The sequence below is a fragment of the Helianthus annuus genome, chromosome 9, assembly GCF_002127325.2.
Source record: "Helianthus annuus cultivar XRQ/B chromosome 9, HanXRQr2.0-SUNRISE, whole genome shotgun sequence".
Lineage (NCBI taxonomy): Eukaryota > Viridiplantae > Streptophyta > Magnoliopsida > Asterales > Asteraceae > Helianthus > Helianthus annuus.
Genome location: NC_035441.2, coordinates 9,989,597 through 10,014,976, shown reverse-complemented (window position 1 = coordinate 10,014,976; position 25,380 = coordinate 9,989,597). Strand labels below are relative to the sequence as shown.

The window sequence follows — 25,380 nt, the reverse complement described above, 5'->3', positions numbered from 1 at the left end:
GAGCATGTATCCAACACTTGTAATACTTTTATACATTTAAGCTTTATTTTAATAATTTAAATCCAATACTTCCGCTGTATATTATTATATTGTGATAACTGTTATCCAACCATCACGATTGTGCCCATCCGGGCCCACCGGAGATCGGGGTGTGACAGGTTGGTATCAGAGCTACAATTTGAGTGAATTAGACACTAGCCTTTTGTGTCTAATCTCAAATATCACAAAATTCAGATTCCTTTAAAAAATCTGAGTCTAGACCTGAATATAAGACTACTCTTAATCTATATAGTAGTTATTGATTTTATACCGCCAAGATGTCACGGTCAAGATGAAGAATCTATGATGGGTCGCGGACTTAAAGATCTCTATTATTGAGTAGCTTGAAGTTCCATATGGTGAACTACATATGTTTTGGAGACGATGACTCTGATACGAGGATGATAAACATCGTCACCTGATGATATATCTGTTGATATACTTGTGATATCCTAATATCATTTATCTGAAGTCTATCATATTCGATAGACGTTCCGGTGATATCTCACTAGCTGATTAAAGCGGCAACAACTATGGAAAGTGCACAGATATCTACTTTGCACCAAATTTCTATTCTTTGATTCAAATCTCTCATTCTAGAGAATAAGCAGAAAAATGAATCACTTTTTCTGATTGATGCTTAAGGCATATAATTTCGAGTCTTCGAGCTCGATTAATTCCAACCCATCTGGGTTATTATATATAAATTCGGTGAATCTTGCCAACAAAATTTCTCCAACTGGAGTATGACAATGATTTTTATTTCATTGATTTTTAACAACTATGAATGCCAAACTTAGTTTAATAGAAGCGCCATATGATAATTGTCAGTATCTTAGTGTGTCCCATAGATTGCTTTCATGCCTGGCCAGTATGAAGGTTTAATGCTTGGAACCACTAAGATCTCCCAACGGTCATATTGTACTGATATCGGCTAATAGTAAGCATCTAATATATTTTGGCGATATTACTACCATAATAAGAATCATTGATTTTATGGAGCCCATTTTATTACTTTCCTTCAAATGATATGAAGGTCACATTTTATTGCTCCTACCTTATCAAACAGACCTCTTTATTGCGCGATAGACGAAGGCCAAAAGCACGTGTTCCCACCAATGAGTGGTTGAAAAAGTGAAAATTTTCGTCCAAATAGGAGACGACATATCCCAAATTTCCCAATAAGGAGAAGGGGCATATATTTATAAACGGTGTACTTTATTGAGCCGTACCATATACGTTGTACTTTATTGAGGCGTATCCTCGAATATCCCAATGTAGAGAAAGGGTATATTTATAAACGGTGTACTTTATTGAGTCGTATCATATACGCTGCACCATATTGAGGCATATCCCCAAATGTCCCGATAAGGAGAAAGGGTATATTTTAAACGATGTACTATATTGAGCCGTACCATATACGCTGTACTTTATTGAGGCGTATCGCCGAACATCCTAGTGTAGAGAAAGGGTATATTTATAAACGGTGTACTATATTGAGCCGTATCGTATACGCTGTACTATATTGAGGCATATACTAAATCTCCAACTAAGGAGAAGTGCATATACTTAAAAATGTCAATTGAAACATCTCCTGAAATCTCCAACTTTTCCCAACTATGTGGAAGGAGAAGGACTAAACGTGCCAACTCTATTGGGTGAAGACAAATTAGTCGAAGGACCGCTAGAAATCAAGCAAATATATCTCTTTTGAATTTACTCGGTCTACTAGTTCTTATGTAATTAAGACTAGTAAATAAGACCATGATAAAAGATTATGTCTTAAATATATATTTTCCCACCAATGGTAGTGGTTGAAAAGGGTGATTGAAGTGGAAAACTGATTCCCTCACACCCATATAATCTTAAAAATCATTAAGTGATTCTCGTCCAACTATAGGACGACACTTATCTAAGATCTCCAACTAATTCTAGAATGAGTGGAAAGGAGATAAAAATTCCATCCATCTATGCGATGCTAATCATCCTCAAATCTCCCAATGTGGAGAAGAATATATATTTAAATGGTGACTGTATCAAGCTGTATCATATGCGCTGACTGTATTGAGACGTATTCCCAATTTCACAATGTGGAGAGGGACTTATATTTAAACGTCAACTACGACGTGTAGGATCGTTTTCAGACCTAAACGAGTCGATCAGAAGAGTACTTCACCAATACAAATGGCGAAAACAAATGTATCAGTGTTATTTCAGCTGGAATGCACGAGAATTCACTTTAAACTGTCTTTTGATTTATATTAGATCGTTTACAATGTTGTAGACACTTCGACAGAGCTTCGCCGTCGGAACTAATCTCGTTACAAATGAACCAGACACTTCAGGTATATATAAGCTCCTAATTCCGTGTGAACAGGTACAAGCGAAACTTAATTCCGCGCGGAATTAGTTCAAACGATATTAAGGCCAAGCGGAATTAGGTGTTCCAAGAGGAAATACAATTCCAAGCGGAATTATAATTCCGTGCGGAATTACCTATACATCACATTTCTCGTTTTGCATGCCCTGGTCTATCTAATACATTACAAGACTCGATACAAGACGAAGTCGACAGACGGATGCACCAACAGACTCCCCCTCGGATGTTGACGAGTCTTCAGTGTCGAGTCTTCGGTTGTCAAACCTTAAGTCTTTATCAGTCTGCTCGCTCTCTCCAAAGATCCTCCATTGTACGCATCCTCAATCATTCTCTATATCTTCTTTTCAAACTTGGCTTTCTACATCTTCAATCTTTCTCTCGATGTCTTCAGACTCCCCCTTTCAATATGTTGGGATCGTAGTCTTGAATTCCCCATCTTCAGATTTTAGATCGAACACCTGACTTTAGTCAATCCTTATACCTGCATATTCTCTACCTCAAACTTAAGATTCACAAAAACTTTTCAAATTCAGAATCTACTTTGCAATAATCATTCAAAATGATTTAAACTTTGATGGCCCAATTATAGGAAAAACTTTTCATACATTTTACGCACAAACTCCCCCTCACGAAATGTTCATCATGTTTAGCACTAAGAACTTCAATAATCAGCTTTTCAACATCAGTTGTCGAAGATCTTTTTATATTTTTCAAAAGTTTATGCTAAAACAGACTTAAAATCTTTTTGAATTTTTGATTTAAATGAAATGCAGTAAAGAAATATTTACAAACAATCTTTTTGTGTGTTTGTGTGATGTGTGAAAATGTATATATTAAATTCGAACAAGTTTTAAAAATGGAATCACAACCTAAACCACACACAATCGGCAAGTGCACCGGTCGCAGTGTAGTGTAGATGGCAAGACCGGATATCAATCCTTGGACACTATATGCAAACTCTACATAATGAACCTTTGTCGAATAAAAGTTCAATTTTTATGTTTGAATTAGAAGTGATTTTTAATAATTAAATAATAACTAAATTAAATAAGAAGATGTATGGAACAAAGCCAACAAACGAAGCAAACACGCGAGCAAATTGTGATCAAAGATATATGAGATAAAGGCTACCTAGGTGTCGAATCCCTAGAATCATGCAATGCTAATTTGACAATGATAATAGTTAAATATCTATTTCCCTCAATTGACCCCCCGCTAGAGATGTCTCAAATGAAGAAGCAAGACTAAATGTGAAGTGCTAGAACGAACCGGCTCGAGCTATCGATACCAAATCCTACGAAAATAGAATCCTTTTGACCTCAGAGACAGTAATGTTAAGAGAAGATCCCAAAATCGCAAAGCAAACCCAACTTTGATAATTGAAATCCTAGGAAACCTTAATTACGATGCACTAAACGAGCCCGAGCTATCGGTCACCCAATCTACCCACCAATAATTAGCTAATAACCTAGCTCACCCTAATCGTCTTTCGAGTCACAAGATGAGGATGCAAGTTTTAATATAGTGATTTTAATTATTAGTCAACTTGGTCAATTTCTCAACACAATACCTAACTCGAAAATCCTAAGATCAACGAATTAAATTAAATCCTAAGTCTAGGGAGAATTTCTTCGTGCCTAAACCGCCGAATTTATTGACTAATAAAATAACCAAAACATACCAACAACAATATCAAGATCATATTCAAAGAAAAGTTATGTAAATCACATCAAATAACCGAAAACATGTCACAAACCCATTACAATTATCAAGTTCATCTTAACCCAGGTAGTTTAAGAAAATTAGCCAAGAATCATATTCACGAAAAAGAAACAAGTCTGAAATAAATAACAAATCATGTTCATGAGTTCGACTAAAATAAATATATAAAAATCAAACTGACTCGTTCGCAAACCGACCCGATTATTAATCTCACATGTGAACCTTGATCGAAGCCTTTTTCTTTTTCCTTTCTGTCGTCGCCTCTGCTTATGCTTGCTGCCGTCAAACTTTTCGGTTCCTCCCCTGTTGTTTTTTGTCTTGTTTTATTTCGAAAACAATGATTCCCTCCCGAATCCTTGTGCTCGTTGCCCTTTTTATTTCTCCTCAAGACTAATGTCGTCCACCACCAATAGGGTTCCACTTAGATAATGTCCTGTTGTCTTGCGGCCCAAATACGAACAACAACTTTTCCACTGATATTTATTTCGAAAATCATATGGCTAAAAGTTGCTCCTTAAGGAGCGGCCCACTATGGCTTCATGTCCATCATCTTCGTCCAATCTGTGCTCCTTTATTTCTTTTACCAACTTTGGTTTTCTTCGTTTGAATTCCTAAAATTCATCAGTGAGTAAATTGATGGTATTATCAAGAAATTAATAGCTTTTATAGAGTTCATTTAATTAAAATTATGATATTATTTTCATTCAAAGTCTACGACACTTTTCAAAAACCCACATTTAATTAATTTAATGCTTATTAAATAGTTATCACTCATTTTAACTAGTTTTTTTTAAACCTCTAAAATCCAGATATGAACCAGCTATGAGTGAAATTTAACATAAATTCTACTCAAAAGTATAGGAAATATTATATAAAAATATGTATATTTTAGAGCATATCAAATATCCTTGTCCTTAAGCAAAACCCCAAGCAACATGTCCAACTTAAACACTTAACAATAACACAAGTCTCGAACAAATTATAACGCGTACTACGAAATCATTAAACACAGCAGTTTCGCAAGACTTACAACGTTCAAAAGGTTGACGAATCATAATATTTAATTAAAAAAAAAACCGGGCCCACCTAATCAAGTTTTTCTTACCTTCAAGCAATCAATTATGCAATGTCAATACCCCTCACAATTTCACTCGACACTCGGTCAATATATATATGATAATTCAAGTGAACTCTCAAAACCAAACTATGAAGCAAGACTATCATAAGCTTGTACGTCAATCAGATTTCCACCTATTTGTTAAAACTCGGCACGGATCAAAAGGACTTTATTGGGTAGGCAAAGGCTAAAGGTAGGTTATTTTTTTATTCGGAACTAATGGGATAAACACATAATCACACGAAAAACCGGATAAGCACTAAACACATATTAACATTTTGGTCATTTTGACCTACAACTTTATTCCTTTTTTTTTTCTCTTTTTCTTATTTCATATTTTTTTTCTTTTTTTTATTTTTTTTTTGTCGGTACTCAATCACATATAAACATCACGTAATACAATCCGGCTATCAAATCACAAATGGGTAACAAACGAATGGCTAGGCTCAAAGTGGTGTAACTAAGGGTAACGGTGAAACAAGTCAACACAAATGGCTAAATAAAAGGTGATCCTAATGCCTCTATCATATCCATGCCAAATCCTAACCGAAGGTCTCAAACTGTATCAAAACGCAAAAGTTCTAAAGTAATGCAACAAAGTCGGTAAACACACATGAAACGAAAGTAGTGAACATATAAATATGAACATGTAAAGGCTCAAATCTCACTATCATGTGGCAAATAAGGGCTACCGATATTTGACAATGCACAATCAATCAATTCTCCGATTCCATCCACTATCCTAGGCATCCCGAACCCTTTTACTCCCAAAAACTGATTCAATCAAGCTACTATCCCGCAACTTAAAGAAACAAGTGTTCTCCGATTCGTAAATTCGACAATTAAACTTTTTTTTACCGACGTGTTGAAAAGGTTTTTGTTTTCTACGCGCTAAAGGACCGGGACTCGCAAAACCAACTATTTTTTTTATTTTTTTGTTTTTTTTTATTTTGATTTTTTTTACTCAAAACTACCTAAAAAGACGTAGTCTCCCATCCCCACACTTAAAATTTACATTGTCACCAATGTAGGATGAAAGAAAACTAAAAATAAAAAAGAAATAAAACCTAAAATAATATACAAAATAAAAAGATAACGAATTGGAAAGGACTTAGCTGGTGAGGATAAAAATCAGTGCCAGTTGCGCGCGTCATCAATCCGAACCCGTGCACGATCGTATAGCATTTCCTTCACGATCGGCTTTGACTCTAACTGACAAGCTCGGTAAATGCCTGATATTCAAAAAGTAGCTCCAAACTCACCCGAATGGAGATTGAGTACGGGTGGTACATATTCAAACCTGCATCAACAAAACAAGCTAAACCAAAGCAGTACTGACTCTAAAAAAAACGACAAAAACTGACTCAAACCAACTAATTTAGACTCATGTACACAAAAGACGACTCAATATACCAACAAACACGTATCACAAACTATCGAGACTATACCAAATAAATAAAATTACAAAACTTTACAAAACTCCCCACGCTTGAATTTAATCTGGAGGTTTCTCCTTTATCCAACCTCGATCTAACCCGTTCAATTCCACCCTTTTTCCAGTTTTCAATAAAAAATCATTTGTGAAATTGAAAATCAATCTAGAAAACTCAAACGGGTCAACCCACCAATATTTAAACTTACCTGGACCAAACTTGATTCATGGCATGTAAAGAGGAGAATGGTGTTGTGCAAACTTAAGTGGTTCCTCCTTCTTTTTATACCATCTCTGCAAACTTACAACATGTTGATCCAAGCTTCTTTTCGCCTTCTCCCGTGTTCTTGTTGGTGTGAGTGGAAATCCAACATCTGCTTCCTTCACGGGCCAGCTATCAAACTCGTCGGCCATTTTCTCTTCTTCCTTGATGACCTCAAACACCTCAAATCTAGGGGAAGGCTCGGTAGCCTGCGACAGAGGGTCCTGCTTAACATCCAACTCAGTGACCCCACTCCCCTGATCATCCACACTCGCAACATGCGTATCAGACGCATCTCTCCCGCAAATCTCGCTAAGGAGGCTACCCACATGTGACATAAGAGTATCGATAAAACATGGAGTGTCATCATGCTGCTGGGCATGCCTCATGGAATGCTGAATGTCGAATGTGACCTTATCCTCATCAACTCGAAGAGTCAACTTGCTGTCGTACACGTCAATGAGTGCTCGTGCAGTGGCAAGGAATGGACGTCCTAAAATCAGTGGGACCTCAGAGTCCTCGTCCATGTCAAGGATGACGAAGTCAACTGGAAATACGAATTTGTCGACCTTCACTAACATATTCTCCACAATCCCTCTTGGGTACTTCACCGATCGATCGGCGAGCTGAATACTCATGCGTGTAGGGGAAGGCTCTCCTAGGTCAAGCTTAGCAAATATGGAATAGGGCATGAGATTTATGCTAGCACCTAGGTCAGCAAGCGCATTGCTGACAGTAAGATTCCCAATCAGACATGGGATGGTAAAGCTACCAGGATCAGTCATTTTCTTTGGCAGCTTGTTCTGCACGACAGCAGAACACTCCTCGCTCAGGGTGACAGTCGAAAGATCCTCTAATTTCTTCTTATTCGTAAGAAGATCCTTTAAACACTTCGTATACTTCAGCATCTTCGCCAAAGCCTCGACGAACGAGATGTTCACGTGTAGCTTCTTCAGCATCTCCATGAAACGACCATACTGCTCGGCGTCCTTACCCTTCACTAACCTACCAGGGTAAGGGGGTGTCGGCTTGTACACCCTCATCGGCTCCTTCTCTGCATCCTTCTTCTCTCCTGGAGACCCGCTGGACTGTGCTGTACTTGCTGGGCGCAGCCTAGGGTGCACTTTGCCAGCTGGTGTCTCCATCTCAATCTCCTCGTCGACCTCCGGATCCTCATCGACTACCGGCTCGACCTCTACACCTCCTCGACCACTCCTCGTAGTAACAGCTTTCGTAGTGGCGTTCGGATTTCCAACAGTGCTACTAGGGAGACCGCCTTGAGGTCTCTGGTTCAACTGATCGGCTAGCGAACCCACTGTCCTTTCCAGGTTCTGTAGTGCAGTGCTCTGACTCTTCATGAAGGTCTTGTGCTCCATGAACCTCGATTGTGTCTCCTGATGTCGAGTATCCTCTCGCGTGATGAACTGTGTAAGCAGCTGAGTCTGCTGAGCAAACGTCTCCTGGTTCTTCCTTAGTATCTCCACTAATGTCGAGTTATTCGCACCTAAACTCGCTCCTGCTCCTGCGTCCTGAAACAAACTCTGACGCGGCTGAAACCCCAGTGGGTTATTGTTCTTCCAGCTGAAATTCGGGTGATTCTTCCAGTTTGAATTGTAATGCTCCCCGAAATTTCCTTGATTTCGATTACTCACAAACTCCACCTGCTCTGGTGACTCAGTAGGAGCAATAGGACACGCGGTCGTGTCATGCTTCCCAGTACATATCTTGCATAACTGCTCCTTCTGTATCTCCATATCACCCACATGCTTTTGCAGAGCGTCAATCTGTGCTTGCATCCTGGTGACTTCATCAACCCTATGCACCCCTCTCTGTGTAAAAGTCGTTTGTCTAGAATCAGGAAACTCATAACTGCTCATCGCTATGTCCTCGAACATATCCATGCACTCCTCTGGTGTTTTGGCGGTCATCAGATTGCCGCCAGCAGTAGTGTTCAGCATATTCCTCGTAGCGGGCGTCACTCCATAATAGAACTTCTCAACTAACGTCCAATCCTCGAATCCGTGATGAGGACACTTGAGTAACAACTCCTTGAATCGCTCCCATGTCTCATAGAAAGACTCTCCCTCCTTTTGGCGAAACTCTTGAATCATGCTCCTCAGACGAGCAGTTTTGGCAGGAGGAAAGTATTTGCCTAAAAACTTATCTTTCATCCCGGCCCAAGTGGTGATGGATCCCGCAGGAAGGGATTCTAACCAAGCATGGGCTCGATCAGCAAGTGAGAATGGGAATAGACGCAGCTTGCAGGCGTCCTCGCTAACGCCCTGCTCCTGAAACGTATCACAGATAGCTGAAAAGCGAGAAATATGGACATTTGGGTCCTCATAAGGTAATCCATGGAACTGGATGGTGTTCGTAACCATCGTGATGATCTCAGGCGGAATCTGCCAACGATTAACTCCGATAGCGGGTCGGGTAATGCTGGATCGAGCATTGGCCGCGTTCGGCCGGGCGTAGTCTGCGACGACTCTCCTAACTGGGGCCTCGTTGTCACCCATAGTGAAAGCAGAAGATGGAATGTGTACCTGACTAGCTCGGAAAGTGCGAAGGCGCTCGTGAAAATCTCGCTCGGGCTCAGACGAAGCAACAAACGAAGGTGGCCCCTGTGAGCGAATATGGCGCATACAATGGTAAAATCACTAATCTAAATACTAAAGCAAATCTAACCCTAGAGGCACAAATTGCAAGCAAAAGGCACCTAAAGGCAATGGGAATCTACGAAAGCAAGTAAACAACTAAATAGACGGCTCGGGTCGTTCTCTAAAGTGCCAGTGTCCCCGGCAGCGGCGCCAAAAACTTGATGTGTGAAAATGTATATATTAAATTCGAACAAGTTTTAAAAATGGAATCACAACCTAAACCACACACAATCGGCAAGTGCACCGGTCGTAGTGTAGTGTAGATGGCAAGACCAGATATCAATCCGTGGACACTATATGCAAACTCAAGATAATGAACCTCTGTCGAATAAAAAGTCAATTTTTAAGTTTGAATCAGAAGTGATTTTTAATAATTAAATAATAACTAAATTAAATAAGAAGATGTATGAAACAAAGCCAACAAACGAAGCAAACACGCGAGCAAATTGTGATCAAAGATATATGAGATAAAGGCTACCTAGGTGTCGAATCCCTAGAATCATGCAATGCTAATGTGACAATGATAATGGTTAAATATCTATTTCCCTCAATTGACCCCCAACTAGAGATGTCTCAAATGAAGAAGCAAGACTAAATGTGAAGTGCTAGAACGAACCGGCTCGAACTATCGATACCAAATCCTACGAAAATAGAATCCTTTTGACCTCAGAGACAGTAATGTTAAGAGAAGATCCCAAAATCGCAAAACAAACCCAACTTTGATAATTGAAATCCTAGGAAACCTTAATTACAATGCACTAAACGAGCCCGAGCTATCGGTCACCCAATCTACCCACCAATAATTAGCTAATAACCTAGCTCACGCTAATCGTCTTTCGAGTCACAAGATGAGGATGCAAGTTTTAATATAGTGATTTTAATTATTAGTCAACTTGGTCAATTTCTCAACACAATACCTAACTCGAAAATCCTAAGATCAACGAATTAAATTAAATCCTAAGTCTAGGGAGAATTTCTTCGTGCCTAAACCGCCGAATTTATTGACTAATAAAATAACCAAAACATACCAACATGCAATATCAAGATCATATTCAAAGAAAAGTTATGTAAATCACATCAAATAACCGAAAACATGTCACAAACGCATTACAATCATCAAGTTCATCTTAACCCAGGTAGTTTAAGAAAATTAGCCAAGAATCATATTCACGAAAAAGAAATAAGTCTGAAATAAATAACAAATCATGTTCATGAGTTCGACTAAAATAAATATATAAAAATCAAACTGACTCGTTCGCGAACCGACCCGATTATTAATCTCACACGTGAACCTTGATCGAAGCCTTTTTCTTTTTCCTTTCTGTCGTCGCCTCTGCTTATGCTTGCTGCCGTCAAACTTTTCTGTTCCTCCCCTGTTGTTTTTTGTCTTGTTTTATTTCGAAAACAGTGATTCCCTCCCGAATCCTTGTGCTCGTTGCCCTTTTTATTTCTCCTCAAGACTAATGTCGTCCACCATCAATAGGGCTCCACTTAGATAATGTCCTGTTGTCTTGCGGCCGAAATACGAACAACATTTTTTCCACTGATATTTATTTCGAAAATCATATGGCTAAAAGTTGCTCCTTAAGGAGCGGCCCACTATGGCTTCATGTCCATCATCTTCGTCCAATCTGTGCTCCTTTATTTCTTTTACCAACTTTGGTTTTCTTCGTTTGAATTCCTAAAATTCATCAGTGAGTAAATTGATGGTATTATCAAGAAATTAATAGCTTTTATAGAGTTCATTTAATTAAAATTATGATATTATTTTCATTCAAAGTCTACGACACTTCTCAAAAACCCACATTTAATTAATTTAATGCTTATTAAATTGTTATCACTCATTTTAACTAGTTTTTTTTAAACCTCTAAAATCCAAATATGAACCAGCTATGAGTGAAATTTAACATAAATTCCACTCAAAAGTATAGGAAATATTATATAAAAATATGTATGTTTTAGAGCATATCAAATATCCTCACACTTTGCCTTTTGCTTGTCCTTAAGCAAAACCCCAAGCAACATGTCCAACTTAAACACTTAACAATAACACAAGTCTCGAACAAATCATTAAACACAGCAGTTTCGCAAGACTTACAACGTTCAAAATGTTGACGAATCATAATATTTAATTAAAAAAAACCGGGCCCACCTAATCAAGTTTTTCTTACCTTCAAGCAATCAATTATGCAATGTCAATACCCCTCACAATTTCACTCGACACTCGGTTAATATATATATATGATAATTCAAGTGAACTCTCAAAACCAAACTATGAAGCAAGACTATCATGGGACCCGGGGCGGTCTCCTTTTCTTCCGTGATAGTATAACGTGACAAACTTCAACGCGTTGAACTCGACCGCCGCTACACACTTCAACGCGTTATACATTAACGGAAACCGATTTTCGTTATCTCCATCACGCGTTATGGTTTATTTTTGTGAGGGTATTTGTTGGTTGGGGGGAAATTGTTGGGTGTGGTGGTGAGTGATGACCACCCCCACTAAAAATGGTTGTAAGTGATGGAAAAATGGTCAATGACATGGCGAAACTTGATTGGTGCTTGTGAGTGATAAATTCTATCACTAGTGAACCACCCCTAGTCCCCTCATAAGCTTGTACGTCAATCAGATTTCCACCTATTTGTTAAAACTCGGCACGGATCAAAAGGACTTTATTGGGTAGGCAAAGGCTAAAGGTAGGTTATTTTTTTATTCGGAACTAATGGGCTAAACACATAATCGCACGAAAAACCGAATAAGCACTAAACACATATTAACATTTTGGTCATTTTGACCTACAACTTTATTCCTTTTTTTTTCTCTTTTTCTTTTTTCATATTTTTTTTCGTTTTTTTTTTATTTTTTTTGTCGGTACTCAATCACATATAAACATCACGTAATACGATCCGGCTATCAAATCACAAATGGGTAACAAACGAATGGCTAGGCTCAAAGTGGTGTAACTAAGGGTAACGGTGAAACAAGTCAACACAAATGGCTAAATAAAAGATGATCCTAATGCCTCTATCATATCCATGCCAAATCCTAACCGAAGGTCTCAAACTGTATCAAAACGCACAAGTTCTAAAGTAATGCAACAAAGTCGGTAAACACACATGAAACGAAAGTAGTGAACATATAAATATGAACATGTAAAGGCTCAAATCTCACTATCATGTGGTAAATAAGGGCTACCGATATTGACAATGCACAATCAATCAATTCTCCGGCTCCATCCACTATCCTAGGCATCCCGAACCCTTTTACTCCCAAAAACTGATTTAATCAACCTACTATCCCGCAACTTAAAGAAACAAGTGTTCTCCGATTCGTAAATTCGACAATTAAACTTTTTTTGACCGACGTGTTGAAAAGGTTTTTGTTTTCTACGCGCAAAAGGACCGGGACTCGCAAAACCAACTCTTTTTTTTATTTTTTTGTTTTGTTTTTACTCAAAACTACCTGAAAAGACGTAGTCTCCCATCCCCACACTTAAAATTTACATTGTCCCCAATGTAGGATGAAAGACAACTAAAAATAAAAAAGAAATAAAACCTAAAATAATATACAAAATAAAAAGATAACGATTTGGAAAGGACTTAGCTGGTGAGGATAAAAATCAGTGCCAGCTGCGCGCGTCATCAATCCGAACCCGTGCACGATCGTATAGCATTTCCTTCACGATCGGCTTTGACTGTAACTGACAAGCTCGGTAAATGCATGATATTCAAAAAGTAGCTCCAAACTCACCCGAATGGAGATTGAGTACGGATGGTACATATTCAAACCTGCATCAACAAAACCAGCAAAACCAAAGCAGTACTGACTCTAAAAAAACGACAAAAATTGACTCAAACCAACTAATTTAGACTCATGTACACAAAAGACGACTCAATATACCAACAAACACATATCACAAACTATCGAGACTATACCAAATAAATAAAATTACAAAACTTTACAAAACCTCCCCACACTTGAATTCAATCTGGAGGTTTCTCCTTTATCCAACCTCTGCTTCCTTCACGGGCCAGCTATCAAACTCGTCAGCCATTTTCTCTTCTTCCTTAATGACCTCAAACACCTGAAATCTAGGGGAAGGCTCGGTAGCCTGCGACAGAGGGTCCTGCTTAACATCTAACTCAGTGACCCCACTCCCCTGATCATCCACACTCGCAACATGCGTATCGGACGCATCTCTCCCGCAAATCTCGCTGAGGAGGCTACCCACATGTGACATAAGAGTGTCGATAAAACATAGAGTGTCATCATGCTGCTGGGTATGCCTCATGGAATGCTGAATGTCGAATGTGACCTTATCCTCATCAACTCGAAGAGTCAACTTGCCGTCGTACACGTCAATGAGTGCTCGTGCAGTGGCAAGGAATGGACGTCCTAAAATCAGTGGGACCTCAGAGTCCTCGTCCATGTCAAGGATGACGAAGTCAACTGTAAATACGAATTTGTCGACCTTCACTAACATATTCTCCACAATCCCTCTTGGGTACTTCACCGATCGATCGGCGAGCTGAATACTCATGCGCGTAGGGGAAGGCTCTCCTAGGTCAAGCTTAGAAAATATGGAATAGGGCATGAGATTTATGCTAGCACCTAGGTCAGCAAGCGCATTGCTGACAGTAAGATTCTCAATCAGACATGGGATGGTAAAGCTACCAGGATCAGTCATTTTCCTTGGCAACTGTTTCGAGATATGAGTTAGTGTTTTTAATTACTTGACTTATTCGAGTGTCCCACCTCAGAATATACTCCTGTATCCAGATTTCTATATTCAGTCTTACAGGTGAATGTACACTAGTGATATTTGTAAACGGGTAAATGCGAAACCGTGAGAGCTCAGGTCAAAACTTCCGTTCAGCAAAGAGATGACGGTTCAACTTTAGGTGTGTCCCGTTTGGGGATCTTTTCTTCAACTTCCGTTGATACATATCTTTCGATACTTTTCAATTTTTTAGCAGAGGGCTGGCTTTAAAGATTAAAGCTAATGCAAAGTATTATACGAGGACTAGGCTATTGCTCCCGCAAAATCAGAAGTCCTGGTATAATACCCCAGATATCAACACGCACAAAGACCTAGTATGTCAGAAACAGAAAATCTTTCAAACAAGATTTCGGGGGTTTCCCATATATCCGAGAGATGTTCCCCACGAGATAAGTAAGCATTCGAATTTATGTTTATATCTCGAAAACAATCTACTAAATGAGCAAAAATCTACTAACACATCCTCAGTGAGATCATTTATCACCATTAGACTTTCCAAATCTTTAGCGTGTTGTGAAAGTCCACTGATGTACTATTATTTCCACTTTTAACAACCAAACTCATTTTGATTTTTTTCAATGTTTTTGACTTTTTCGATTTTTCAAATTTTCAAAATTTTCTAAAATTTTTACTCCCCCTAAAATCAAAATATGTCTCAATTTTGATTTTCTGGGAAAATCTGAAAACAAACTGTACAAGAATGTGCCAATCTGATGTGAATTACTTCAAATCTCCATCCTTTTGGTATAAACAATCAGAACTCCCCCTCATAACAAACTATTTTCCCATTATGATTTCAAAACACTTAAGTTTGTTTTAATCAAAATGGTTTTTCCGTAAAATAAGTTTTTGTTGATTTTACCACTTGTAAGTTGGGGTTCTATTCATCACATTGTTTTCCAAATCATTTGAATGATAGTTAAATCAAGTTCAACTTAATGACCTTGATTAACCACTTGTAAGATCAACAACCAATCACTAGTAAAAATGCTTTTCAACCAGTTACCACTTGTTGGTTGAATTCTCAAGATGCTGATTCCTACTCCACACTTACCCACCTGGGAGTTCCGGCAAGTCACACTTCTCAAAATTATATTTTCAAAAACATTTTCAAGAATGATGCCGATTCATGCTCCGCGATTACCAACTTGGGAGCTCCGGCAAGTCAGGTTTCTATTCAACGAAGAATATCGACACCCAAGCCTGACCATCCTTGGGTGTAACTTGTTCATTCTCAATTGGGGTTTCATCTTTCCCTTTTGATTGATAAAATTCTTTCACCCCTTTAGCCTTCCCCTCAATCATTTTTCCAAAAATATTTTTCACTGTGGGGTTAAAGACTTTGTCAACATTCAATTCTTTCTTTTTAGGAAAGAATTGAGTTGAAATCTCATTTTTGCCAATTTTAGATTTCAAATTCTCAGTCTTTAGTGGTGGAAAATATACATCATCCACTGGTGGAACCTTCTTCTCCTCTTTGATAACAACATGCGGCTCCTCTGATTTTGTGGAACCAGATTACCAGAACTATCTCTTGATTGCTTAACAACCGATTTTTGGTTGTTAAGTTTCTCCTTTCTTTTTAAAACATTTTTCGAACACTCACCAACCTCAAAAGTTGAATTTATAAAAACTTTAAGTCTGTTTGTTGGTGGTTCAGTTTTCTCAACAATCTTCTCTTTCAGTTTTTCAGAAACTTCCTATTTTGGTTTGAATGCTTTCGGAAAATTCCGAGCAACATGACCAGCAGTTTTGCACTGAAAACAGGTTCTTGTTTCTATCTTCTTCTGAGCAACACTATTCTTTATTTCTTCTTGCTTTTTGGCAAGGAATTCTTTGTTCGTCTGCTTTCTAAATGCTTGCTCTTTCTCAGCTTCTGATGATTTTCCTGAAACAAACACGGTTTTTGGTTTATAAAATTTTTAATTTTTATGATTTTTTGGTTGAATAAATCCAAGACCTTTCTTTTTGAAATTACCTTTATGGTTTGGTTTCTTTTGAAAACTATAACCATAATTGTAACCCATTTTCTTGTTTATTCTTGTTGATCTCTTGAAGTGTATTGTTTAGGTTTTCCATAAAGATTTAAATCTTTTATTTCAGAAATATTAATTTCTGTTATTTTGAAAACCTTTTTAATCATTTCAATTTTAACACTTCTTATTGGAAAAATCTCATCAGAATATAATTTGTCAGAATCTTTCAAAGTATATGCTACTTTCACCGGTTCGTCATTCAGAATAGATTTTGATAGCAAAAACTCTTTATCATAAACCCGTTTGTCCTTTTTGACTGTTGAATTTGATGCGTCAGACTTAGACTTTGACTCAGATTTGGACTCCTCCATTTCATCCCTTTCCAACACCTGATCGACAACTTTCTTTATTAACTCGGACTCAGGATCAGTGTCGGACGATGTGAACGTAACATCAATATTTTCTGGCAAGTTATCTGACGACCCAGACTCCCACTTTAAGTTTGTTGCCTTTTCGACTCTTTCAGAATTTGGATTTCGAGGAGAATATCCATTTTCGACCTGGGGTGGACATCTATTATAGACAACACTTGGTTTCTTACCAGAAATCTTCACTTCATCATCTTCTTTCATTTAGACTTCTTTTCTTCCGAAGTCTTCTCTTCTTCAAACGTCTTCATTCCTTCCACTATGGGGTAAATCCTGTCAACAACAAAAGTAGAACATGAGTAACTTTTTAATAATTCATTTACTCTCTTGGTTTAGCTGCCTCATGTATGCCCCTTTGAGTGTATTCGTTGCTACAGCCTGATCACTTCTCGACTCGTTGTACTTATTCATCTCTCTGTTCAAAACATCATATGATTCTTTCAGCCTTTTTATATTGTGTAGCAGTTCATTGTTGTGCTTTATCAGAGATTCACAATTCATACACTTATCAGCAACCTTGATTTCAAATTCTGGAACTTCTACGACCTTTCTCACATGAATTTCTTCTTTAGCCTTTTTCTTTTTCTCAGCTTCAGCTTGTATCCTTTCTTCTTCTTCTTCTTCATATTTCTTCCATTTCTCCTCTTCAACTTTCGCAATTTGTCTGTATTTTTCCGCCCAATATTCATCGGTATAATCATTAATAACGTGAGCAACAAATCCTTTAGCCAGGAGTTCTTTATCTGGGCAATAATTGTCCCAACTGAAACCTTCTGGCAATTTTTCATCTTCTTGATCTACCACACATGCTTTACTATCTTTTGGAATGTATTTATCCCAACTGAATTCTTTTCCCTTATCTTGATTAACAAGACATGCTCTCTTTGAATCTTCAATTTTTTCTACCATGAGCTGTTTGTGGCTATTGTTGTTGATGTGGCTGTTGAGCAACTTGATGATATATCGCTTTTCGATAGTAGTCATTGTTTCCAAAGGGATTTTGAGCTCCACTTGCTTCATGATTAGTGCAATTCGTCTTGAAATGCCCTTTTCCCTGCAACGAAAACAAGTAACTTTAGACTTATCAAATCCTAAAGTTGAAACATTTGCATCACGAAAATCATCTCTCCCTGTAATTTGCTTAAACTTTTCAGCTCGTCTCAACACACTAGCCATACACCACTTTATATCTATCAATTTCATCTCCTCAGCATCAACTTGATCATAATCTTCTTTTGTTAGCATTGGATTCCCGATCCTCCCTGCAACTAACTACCATAGGATTCAAGCACAGTTACCAACAAAGACATATGGCTTTTAGCAACTTCCTCGGAATAATTCTGATCATTTTCAAGATTTAAAGCAATGTTGCATTGAAGAACTTTGCCACTCTTAGTTGTAGAAAAGTGTGGATCAAATGTTGGGAATGACGTAAATCCAGTTTTGTTGCTTGATCCCTGATATGAACTTTCAGAAGAATTTTTCGCATTAAAAGCAGCTTCAACCTTTGGAGAAAAGTTGGTCTTTTCACTAACACCACTTTTGAAATACAATCTGATGTCTTGTTCTCCATCATAATTCATCATTCTAACAATCTTTCTTTGCTCCATCTCCTGAGCTTCAAGATGTTTAATGAACCCACCCAGTGTTTGCTCTTTATATTCCTTTCTATTATTCCTCAACATCATCAGATACGTTCCCCAAATATCATGTGGCAACGCATCAGCTAGTTTCTCAATCAACTCATCTTTATCTTTGTTGATGCCCAATCTTGACATGTTTTTCACCAAGTTACAATATCTTTCAATAATCTGCTTGGTGTTTTCTGTTCTCAAACCACGAAATAGATCAAATTCTTTCTTCATAAGTGACATTTTGTTCTTGAGCAAATCATCACTACCAAGAGACTTTGCTTCTAATTCTTGCCAAATCGAATATGCATTTCCGTTGTGTTGAAGAAGAATCAAAATGTCCTCTTTGATTGCTTGCTGTAACAAACTAACCATCAATTTATCATCTGTATACATCTTTTTTTCATCCGGATTCATTTCTCTAATTGGTATTTTCACTCGATTGGTGTTAAGTGGTCTAGTATATTCAACTTCAGTATGTTCCCAAGCATCCAAATGATATGCTTCAACCCAGTTACCAAAACGTTCGGACAAACCATTATAATCATCAATATCCAAAAGCTTAGGCGGTTTTTGTGTTGTCCCCGTCTCATTTTCAAGTAATGTACTTTGAGTAAGAGTCATTGGACTAGCAAAGGCATTATAAAACTCGTTCTCCATGTTTCGGTTTTCAAAAATTCACAATCAGCCGGTTTCAAACGGAATTATCTCTTCACACGAAATTATCTTTCAAACGGAATCAAGTCTCAAACTAAATATCAGACAAACGAAATACCCCTTTTCAACGGAATTACCTCTCAACCGGAATTACCGGAATTACCCTGAAGTTTCACAAGAAATTACACTCTCACACGGAATTACCTTTGAAGCGGAATCACTTTCAAGCGAAATTAGTGATTTCGTTTGAAACTGTCAAACGGAATTTTAATTCCGCGTGGAATTAAATTTGCTTTCAAACGGAATTAGTGAACTTTGAAACGAAATATAATTCCGTATGAAATTATCACACGGAATTACAGATACAAACAGAATTAATCCTAATTCTGGGCGAAATTAGAGCAATGTTCAAAAAAATTATATCAATCTTTCAAATGGAATTAAGATTTCGAACAAATTTAGGCCGAATTAACGTCTGAAACTCTCAAGGGTTTGTTAAAACTCTATTGCGCACATCATATTTGAAAATCAAGCCATTTTAACCGTGAAATCAAGTTTAATTGAGAAAAGAAGGTGTAGAAATCAGACATCGCAGCTGAAATGGTAAGAACTCTTCCTCCTGAGCTCTGATACCACTTGTAGAATCGTTTTCAGACCCAAATAAGTCGATCAGAAGAGTACTTACTCTTCACCAATACAAATGGCGGAAACAAATGTATTAGTGTTATTTCAGCTGGAATGCACGAGAATTCACTTTAAACTGCCTTTTGATTGATATTAGATCATTTACAATGCTGTAGACACTTCAACAGTGTAGCATCCGTCAGAATGAATTTCCAAAATCCGGCCCGTTATGAATTTTGGATCCTAACCCTTGAAGCTCGAGAGCTTCGCAAAATAATTAATCGTTTAGTTCGTTATAAATTCGTTAGTCTAATTTATTAAATTAACTAATGTTACAATTAAAAGTTTTATTATTATTATTATTATTATTATTATTATTTTCTTTAAAAGAAAAATAATAATAAAAGTAATAATAATCATAATCTAGTTAGTCTCATTGGGTTTTAAGGTAATACAAGTTAACCTAGTTAGTAAGCCAACTTAGTTATGTGGGTTAACCTCAGGGGCTGATTGTGCAAATTACTGACTTAAATCACGGGGACTGTTGTGCAAATTTCGGAACTCGGGCCTCCGATTAACCAAACGGCGCGCACACCTGGTCTAGCCAGTTTTTGTGTTAATCTATTAATGCTCACATCATTCATTAATGCAACACGTTTCCTTTTAAAATGTTGCCGCCCAAATACTAAGCCTTGACATCCATGGCTTCCAAGCATATAAACCACCACCACTCATTGCTCCTACAGCCGACACCCCTCATCACCCCCCTCCTTTCTCTCTGCGCAATCCAGTCGCCGGAGCAACTCCGGCCGGCTGCCGACGCCAGCTCCAGTTGTCGGCAAACGCACTCAAACCCCGTGAGATCATCATCCATCTCGACACATCCTCTCATCACCTTCAAACCCTCCGTTCTTTTATAACACCTGTCGGAATGAATCGAACTCGCCGGACATCGAAGCGCATCGGAGGCAACACCGGGGACGAACAGTGATCACGACGGGGCTGTTTTGGCATCGTTACCATCCACTGTTTCGGTGTACACTTCTCGCGTCCATATTACATTCTGTTTCCTGTATAGGTTATACTAACAAGAAAGACGAAACGGCGCGTAGTCGAAAAGAAAAGAATGGGTCCAGAAATTCAACCGGAAAACCCACCGGAAATCATGAAGGAACCGTGCTCGTTCATCGTTTCGGTATACCGTTCGTCATCCTTTACTTATCTAAATTATTCTATATATAAAAGATATCGATTCTTTGTTAATTTTAAACTATATGTGTTGTTCATGAGATCTAAGTTTTGGTTTCTTTGGTCTCTGTTCGTTGAGTTTAATAAGAAGGAGATAACAATTTGTGAATAAATGAATTAAATGAACCTTTACATTTTTTTTGTTTTCATATTTTACAACAGAGATTACCTCGTATATATTTTTATTTATAATAAAATACAAAGACAACTGGATGTTACCATTTTAAGAAATTATTATTATAGTTGGAACTAGTTTTAAAAGCCAACTGTTAAATTTTATTTATAAATTTGTGGGTTCAAATATATGGGTTAAATACCCAAATCCATGCCTATATAGAAAATAACAGAATGTGAAATATGTTTCTTTAATATGAAAAAGTTAACCACTTTTTTTTTCCTTTTTCCTTTGAATCAATTGGTTTAAAAAAAATTGATCAACTAATGAAACAGTTTATTTCTAATTAAATAAACCTTATTATTACAAATAATTAAGGATATTTTAATAATATAAAATCAAATACATAATATAAATGGTTATACGGTGATCATACATATTCGTAATGATATATAGACGGGTAAACCTCTAACCTTCCGAATGGTGACAATACCCGGCCTCACCCGGATCTTTCGAATCTAGGGAACACAAAATGTGCCTTGCATAGAAAACATAAAGGGCACATCGATAAAATTTTTGTTATTGTCTTCCCTCCTTTTATTTAGTACGTTTATATTTGTCTAGGATAATCACTCTTTTGTTTGTTTGGAAATTCTCTAATCCTTACTCGTGCGTTATCTCAAGGAAACTCCATACGCCACCACGGTGAGTATACTCGCAACCCCTTTTTATGTTTACCACTTTTTGGGGTGTAACATGTTTTACTATCAAACTACACTTAAACTTATTCTTTATACAATGCACAAAACAATCCTTATACATGAATACTATGCTATGATACTTGATGCTTACGTGGACCATACTTATGTGATATGTTTTAGTCATTAGCTCTCACGAGCCTCCCTTCGACATGTATAGCGCTATAGGAGTAACGCACCGCCCCCCTTAAACTTGGGTCATGTTGAATTAATTAAACTTTCTTGCGTAAACAGAGGTTGGCTAGAAATATTGCATGCCATGTTAGGTTGATCTCGTATAGACTTAGTTGCCATGTGGATTCGTTTTAAACTTTTAAAACTTATACTTATACTTATTCTTAAACTTGTATACTCGCCTTTGCTTTTGCATTGAATTGTATTTTAAACATGTTACAGGTTGATGATGACGATGCTATGAAAAGAAGTAACGTTGATGCCTAGATACACATATAGACGTTTAGGTTTAATATGTTATATCAATTTTGTTATGTTGTTATGTTTCTTTTGTTAAACTTGCTGTATTTGAATTTCTTGTAATATTGACAATTTGTCTTATGAAATGAAATCGGATTATTTAAATACTTGTCACGAATATTAGCGTTATGATGTCTCGAGCAATCTTCACACTTCGTCTCATCCCGATGTTTCCACCATTGGTTGGGGTGTGACAGACAGAGCTTCGCCGTCGGAACTAATCTCGTTACAAATGAACCAGACACTTCAGGTATATATAGGCTCATAATTCCGCGTGAACAGGTACAAGCAGAACTTAATTCCGCGCGGAATTAGTTCACACGATATTAAGGCCAAGCGGAATTAGGTGTTCCAAGCGGAATTATAATTCCGTGTGGAATTACCTATACATCATATTTCTCGTTTTGCGTGCCCTGGTCTATCTAATACATTACAAGACTCGATACAAGACGAAGTCGACAGACGGATGCACCAACACGACGTATTCCCAAATCTCCCACTACGGAGAGGGACTTATATTATCAACATCAACTGAGATGCATCCCCAACTAAGAAGAAGGATTTATATCGAAAACGTTGACTGAAACATATCATTAAATCTCCAACTAATTCCCAACTGCGTGGAAAGGGGAGAACTCTCATCCAACTTTGTGACAATATCTGTTCCAAATCTCCAACTATTCCCAACTGTGTGGAAGGAGAGGAACTATATTAATACGTTGGCTGAAACGTATCACTAAATCTTCAACTAATTCCCAATTGTGTGGAAAGAAGAAAATCTTCGTCAACTTTGTGACGAAACTTATTCCAAAACTCCAACTAATTCCCAACTGTGTGGAAAGGAGGAAAATCTTCGTCAACCTTGTGACGATACTTGTTCCAAGTCTTCAACAATTCCACACTATGTGGAAGGATAGGAATCATAATACTACATTGTCAGTTAAAACAATAACACTTGTGACCTTTATGGTTCCCTGTCTAAGGTGGTGGGTTATACCCAAGCCTCATAGTGTATATGATCAATACGATCATGACTAATATCATCTAATACGATGATCATATTATTTAACATCCTTAGTGATGTGTTGCCCACGGGCTACAATATATTGTCAATTTAAGACATTTATGATTCCCTGTCCGAGATGGTGAGTTGTGCTCAAGCCTCATAATCTATATGATCAATGCAATCATGATTAATATCATCTATATGATGCTCGTATTTAACATCCTTAGTGATGATTTGTCTATAGGCTGTATTATATGATATTGTCAATATGATAATGGCAGTTGTGACCTTATGATTCTCTGTCTAAGGTGGTGGGTTATACCCAAGCCTCATGGTGTATATGATCAGTCCAATCATGACTAATATCATCAACATGTTAATCATACTTAACATCCTTAGTGATGTTTCGACTACGGGCTATATTATAATTTCCATTTGAGACAAGGACAGTTGTGAGCATTTTGGTTCCCTGTCCAAGGTGGAGGGCTTTGCTCAAGCCTCACAGTCTATAAGATCAAATGCGGTGATGACTGATATGATGGCCATTAGTTTAACACTCTTTGTGATGTCAATCGAATTGCCTACGAGCCATATTATATCGTCAATTGTGATGACAACAGTGGTCTATGACGTCTTATCCAAAGGTAATGAATTGTGTTCAAACCTTAAAGCCCTTTGATCAAATAAGATCGCGGCTTATATATTTAATTTGTCCTTGTGACAAGGCATTGTGCCATATTTTTCATGTCCTTTGTGACCAGGCCCCTTGTGCCATATCTTAATGTTCTTCGTGACAAGGCCTTTATGCCATATCTTTCATGTCCATGTGACACATTTTAATGTCCATCGTGACAAGCCTATGTGTTACATCTATATGTCTTCGTGACAGGCCAGTGTGTCGTATCATAAATGTCCTTCGTGACAGGCCAATGTGCCTTAATTAAATGTCTTTTATGACAAGCCAATGGGCTATATAACTAATCCCATTACCAACTACGGTAAGTAAGGCTAGTGAATCTGATATATATATATATATATATATATATATATATAAGATCTGTAATACCTAAGCAAATAAATTGATTTGCTATTTAGTTCTCGAAGTATTACCGATGGCTATATTATTTCAGTTAAACTTATGGCAAAGCAAATAAGAAAAACGGTGGTGACGATTAAGAGCACCAGAACCGTAATGACGAAGAGAATCATCTTCGATCCATAGTTGCCGATTTATGGCCACATTTAAAGGGCTAGAGCCATTAGTACCGAAAGAGAACTCCGTTTCTAAACCACGTTCTAATACTCATAAGACTGAAAAGACTCATTTCTCCTTAACTAAGAGTGAGCAGAGTATCAAGAGTATCAAGAAAGCTGAGTCTCATGACTCTAAGAAGGGGTGTCCTCACTACTACAAAATTAGGCATTTGCTACGGCTAAATCTGTAGCAAATCGGTATCAAATACCCATTTTGCTATGGATTTGCTACGAATTTAGTTCGTAGCTACAAGTCTCGTCGCGAATTTATTTGCTACAAATTTAGCTATGGAATCATATTTTGCTACGAGTTTTTAGCTACAAAAAGCCGTCTCTAAATAAGCTTTGGATTTTGCTACGAAAATGCTCGCTATGAAATTTTAGCTATGGATTATTTAGCTACAATGATTGCTATGGATTGTTAGCTATAGAATTTTACCTACGTTTTTTTTACTACGGATTTTAATTACAGATTTTCCCTACAGATTAGGACACAAAAGATTTACTACCAAATTTAGCTAGAGATTCAACTATGGAACTTTGCTACAAATTTTATTAGGTTTTTGGTATAGTTTTTGTCCCGTTTTTTTCATTTCATTTAAAACATGTCCTTTTTTATATTACAATATATCCAAAATCACATAAAGATTTACAACCACAAATAAAACAAAAGCTTTTACAAACTGAATAATTGTAAGATGTAATGCAATAGAATATTATAACATTGTACAAATTATCCATATACAAATGGGTATTTTCTAAACTTCCTATATCCCAAATAAAGATAACATTACTCCATCCCATCAAGAAGACAGC

General features: G+C 37.4%; 1 protein-coding gene and 1 non-coding gene across 2 annotated transcripts; one reads left to right on the top strand and one right to left on the bottom strand.

Moving 5' to 3' along the window:
- Positions 1-6,915: 6,915 nt before the first annotated feature.
- On the bottom strand, positions 6,916-9,468 carry LOC110875253. The gene has a single exon (XM_022123451.1). The coding sequence runs from the start codon at positions 9,466-9,468 to the stop codon at positions 6,916-6,918; it is 2,553 nt and encodes an 850-aa protein (XP_021979143.1).
- LOC118482558 lies at positions 8,969-9,075 on the top strand. The gene has a single exon (XR_004868590.1). It is a non-coding gene; the product is annotated as a small nucleolar RNA R71 (small nucleolar RNA).
- Positions 9,469-25,380: the final 15,912 nt, after the last annotated feature.